The sequence below is a fragment of the Molossus molossus genome, unplaced genomic scaffold (genome assembly GCF_014108415.1).
Source record: "Molossus molossus isolate mMolMol1 unplaced genomic scaffold, mMolMol1.p scaffold_m16_p_8, whole genome shotgun sequence".
Classification (NCBI taxonomy): Eukaryota; Metazoa; Chordata; class Mammalia; order Chiroptera; family Molossidae; genus Molossus; species Molossus molossus.
Window position 1 is genome coordinate 89,307,269 of NW_023425402.1, and position 4,685 is coordinate 89,311,953.

The 4,685-nt window shown below is 52.1% G+C and overlaps 1 protein-coding gene across 1 annotated transcript; it reads right to left on the reverse strand.

Moving 5' to 3' along the window:
• Positions 1-863: 863 nt before the first annotated feature.
• On the reverse strand, positions 864-3,022 carry OLIG3 (oligodendrocyte transcription factor 3). The gene has a single exon (XM_036249241.1). The coding sequence runs from the start codon at positions 2,813-2,815 to the stop codon at positions 1,997-1,999; it is 819 nt and encodes a 272-aa protein (XP_036105134.1). The 5' UTR covers positions 2,816-3,022; the 3' UTR covers positions 864-1,996.
• Between the last annotated feature and the right edge of the window lie 1,663 nt (positions 3,023-4,685).

Sequence of the window (4,685 nt, forward strand, 5' to 3'; positions counted from 1 at the left end):
GATTTCTTGTCCTCTGTAAACAAACAAAACCTTATTGCTGGATGACTTTTACTTATATACACTATTTGGAACTATTATGGGATGGAGGGATGAAGAGAGTAATTGATTTGAATGACCCCTGTTTTAGCCATCATTAATGTAGATTTTCCTCTACATTCCCCACTCTTCACTCCATAACACTTGCAAATAGTCTGTATTCAACTAAAGACCTGCCATCTCCTAAGAGAAGAAAGAAGGGAGAATTACCCCTATAAATCTGCGTGGTACTGAGACTTGGGCGGTCAATGGCCTCACCCTGCTCACCCTACAAAGCAGAACAGCCTTCCCTTTTCTCTGAGGGGCTGCTGCCCAGGGAGCAGGCAGGGGCCCAGCATTTGATTTTTTAGGACCACTCTTTGTTGACTTTTAAAACATATATTGCATTTTAACCTGTTTTCTCCTAAGGGCCACATGGTCAATTTAAAGTGAAAAGAGGCTAACTTACGGCTTCATTCTCATCAGTTGCCAACACAGCCACCATAGTCACTGCTCCACCTCTAATTTCCTGTAATTTTGGGTTTCCACATTACTTTTCTAAAAATCTCAATTGCTGAGTTTATGAGGGTCTGATTATTGCAGAGAAACAAGGAGCTCAGATATCACAAGACTACCAACATTGACAATGCCCCCATTCGGAGGACATTTAGTTGTAATAATTAACACCAGTTTATCTGACCTTTTCACCTATAAATGACCAGAGGAAACTCTTCACATCTGCCCACCCATCCAAATCTCTCACCCAGGCCCAGATACACCTTCTGGGTCCACATGTTCCCTACCCACTACCCCATCTTCAAAAATGTTAGGCAAAGGCAAAGCCAGGATTTAAAGGTTCTTTTTTATTTGAAATCTCATCCAGAAACACTGGTTATTAATAAATATATCATAGTTATCAAGAATATATAAAAAATAAAGACAGGTGTTGTCTTTGAAGCCCTAACAAAATATTTCAAGCAAATGTTCAGGAAAATAAAAACTGCACCCCTCCCCAAACCATGAAAAGTTTTCAAAGCTGATGATAGAGAGAGCCGACCCCGCATGCAGAATAACTGAGCAAGGGGGGAGTGGGGCAAGCTAGTGGAGGGAGCCCAGGCTCTGGCCATCGCCCCTAGAACAGCCTAGGAAGGTTGGGAAAGGAGCTTGAAGGGGTAGGGGGTGGGAGAAGAAGCGCATGTGCATGAGTTTGGGTCTTTGCACTCTGCCCCCGTTTTCATTTCATACAACCACAGACAGATATACGGAGTACTTGAGAGAATTCACTAATAAATCCTTGTTACAAGGAAAATGGCATCACAGCCTGCACAACATGTTTAGACAAGATTCGTTTAGAAGCGTGCATGCATTCTTTTGACCTACACTGCGTCATAAGGAAAACCCACATAAGAGATGTCATGCCCTGGACCGGAGGTGAGACTCAAAACTTGGGTCTTTCTCTTTCTCTCTCTCTCCAATGTCTCTAGAAAACAAAACAACTGTGGAGAGGATAGTGACCATCAGAATTGCACCCATCTAAAGGAAATATTTACATTTGTTTTGCACAAAAGGGATGGATGTCTTTTCCAAGGTGAGAACACAGAGCCAGAGAAAGCCAACTCTAAAGTCCCTTCGCAAGTGTTTAACTACACCGATCCCCACTTCATACAACAAATGCAGTTTTGACAAGAGCTTATGGCAGTGAGAAAGACTGGCGCGGCACGGGGAAAGAGGCATGCATGCAAAACACACGACGTCTGGTTCGCGTTCCCCTTCCCTACCATCTGGAAACTGCAGTTTGGTTTTGGTCCTTTCCCTCCGGGAGTCAAGTGGGGTCTGAGATCTCAGCTTGTGTGGGAGGCCACGGGGCCCTGCGCCCGCCCTCCCGCCAGCCGAGAGCCCAGCCTCCTCCTTCCCTCCCGGCCCGGCACGCGGCCCCTCCCGCCGCTCTTCCTTCTCCTCCGCAGCCGGGCCGGCCCTCTGCTCACTTGAGCAGGTCCTTGGACTCGGCCGACAGCCGGGCCATGTTGGCTGTGGAGAGAGCGGACAGGTGCGGTGGCGGCGGCATCTGGCAGATGGTGCAGGGGCAAGGCAGCCCGGCCCAGTGCTGGAAGCCGCTGCCCAGCTGCAGCGCGGGCGGCGTGGAGGGCGCCTTGAGCAGCGAGTGCGGAGGCCGAATGGTGCCGATGGCTGGCAGCGAGGCAGCGGACAGCGGTGACGAGGCATTGCTCGACGACAGCGCGCCGCCCAGGATGGGGTGCACAGGGTGCACGGCGTTGGCGGCGTGCGCTGGGTGGCCCGCCGAGTGGCCCACCGTGCCGCAGTGGAAGGCCGAGTGGTGGCCCCCGTAGATCTCTCCAACCAACCTCTTCATCTCCTCCAGGGAGCTGGTGAGCATGAGGATGTAGTTTCTGGCCAGCAGTAGGGTGGCGATCTTGGAGAGCTTTCGCACCGAGGGCCCGTGCGCATAGGGCATGACCTCGCGCAGCCCGTCCATGGCGAGGTTCAGGTCGTGCATCCGCTTGCGCTCGCGTCCGTTGATCTTCAGCCGCAACTGCTGTAGGTCCTGCTCCGACAACTGTTTCTTGATTTTGTACTTGCTGCTCTCACCCGCGGCCTTGGCGCCGGCCCGCGAGAGGCTTTCCCCCGGCATCTTCTGCACCATGTCGCCCTGTGTGGAGGAGACCGAGTTGAGACGGCTCTCCTGGTGGTGGTGGTGTCGGTGGTGGTGGTCCCTCAGATACATCTCATCCATGTCCGGAGACGAAGCTCTGCTGGAGACAGAGCTCGAATCAGAATTCATTTTATTACAGGGGATGCGTCTCAATCGTGGGGAGGCTTTAGGCGGGAAATTAAAGAAAATCTTGAATTTAAAAAAATGTGCACAGCCCAGCGACCCACTTCTCCGCGACAAGACGTGAGAAGAGAAGCTGCGGCACCGCCTTTCCCCGCCCTTCTCTCTCCGCTCCCCTGTTTAGGCCGTTTCCTGGACAGCTAGTCGGGGCGTGCATGAACTAACCTCACACTGAAAAAGAGGGGCTTTTATAGAGTTGCGGCGGGTGGGGGGAAAGAGACAAAAGAAACCCTCCTATCTATCCTGGGCTGGTTAAGATGACGTGCCATCATTCAGGGCGGTGCGCTTTGCTGTCCCATTTAGCAAGGATTCCTATTCATATTCATTGTGGGGCCGCCCTGGGACACCTCTGCTCAGAACCGCTAGGAGCCCCCAGGCACAAACCCTCTGATTGACACACTCACCGCTCCAGCTCGCGCGCCTTCCTGATTTTTTTTTTTTAAACTTGCCTCCACCTCCAACCCCCTTCTCAATTTCTCTAACCAAATCACACCTAAGAAACAGAAGGAAGTGAAGGAAAGGAGTATAGGAAGGTTGCGGAGATTCCTCTGGGTCTGGAGAAAGGAATTGAAACATTATTTCTCCTTCCTTTCATAGCTATTCAATTTTAGGAAAATGTGGACCAAAAAGTCAGAATGAAACGGTTTCCGGGGCAGATGCGGATGGAGGGCAGGTTCAACGCACAGGTGTGGGAGAGAGGGGATGAGATAATAGTCGAGTGCGTTCTCTGAAGGTTTGTTGTTTATTTTTAATTAGTTCTGTTTTCTTAAGCAGACATTGTGTTCATGCTGTTTATTGGGCCCTTCTGCTGTGGTGATGGGTTTTCCCCTGACTCATAACTGGTGATGGGTTTTCCCCTGATAATGCCTTGGGGATGGGTCTCTTGCTCTCTGCGTCTTTTCTTTCGTTTTGAAAAACAGATTACTGAAAGACTTTCAGCTTTGCTCAGTGCTCTAACTTCTTAGACCTGGATCTGTGTGGGGCGAGGGGAATACTCGCGTTACAAGAAGAGCAACTTAACAAGGGGAGGGGAGGAAAAGGAGCCGAGGGGGCAAAAAGAAATGAGGGATTGGAAAGTTTCCCGGGAACTCCGGAGAAAGTGTTCCTGCTCAGGCTTCCTCCCGGCCGCTTGACCCTGGCGACAAGGACCGAGGTGGGGCAGTCCCGCCGGTAGCTGGTGCTCGCTGCGCGGATTGCGAGGCGGGCTGGGGAAAGCCGGAGCTCTGGGTCGAATAATAAACTACATTGTGTGTGTGTGTGTGTGTGTGTGTGTGTGTGTGTGTGTGTGTGTGTGTCGGCAGCGAGAGGGTCGGGTAGAACCTCTGTGCGTGCGTGCGTGGGCACTGCGGTCCAGCGCACAATTTTTCTGAGGATACAGGACAGGCCGAGTCTGGAGCTCTCCGTGCGAGTGCCGAGGTCGGCGCCGGTTTTTCTTCCCCCTTGCTGTGTTTTTGTCAGTCGGGAATAACTAAGCAGCGAGAGGGGTGGGAAGGCAGAAAATCCCAGAAGGGAGACTGCCCCAGGACGACCTCCAAGAAAATCTGGCCACCGCCACGCTCCGAGCTCGGAGGAATCGGAGACAGACGCTAGGTTGTGCTGAGTGTCTGGGTGCAAAATGGGAAACCCTAATAATCCAGGAACCTGGGTAGTTAGGGCCTCAATCTGCGCGGCTGAGTCACTGCAAGTCTCCAGGACTCGCAAGGAGGAGGGGGCCTCACTCCCCGTGTACACAAATGGAACGGAAGGAGGGATGCGCCGGTTCCGAGCCTGCATGCTCCGGGCGTCTGCGCCTCGTTGGCACTCACACCGCAAAAGCAGT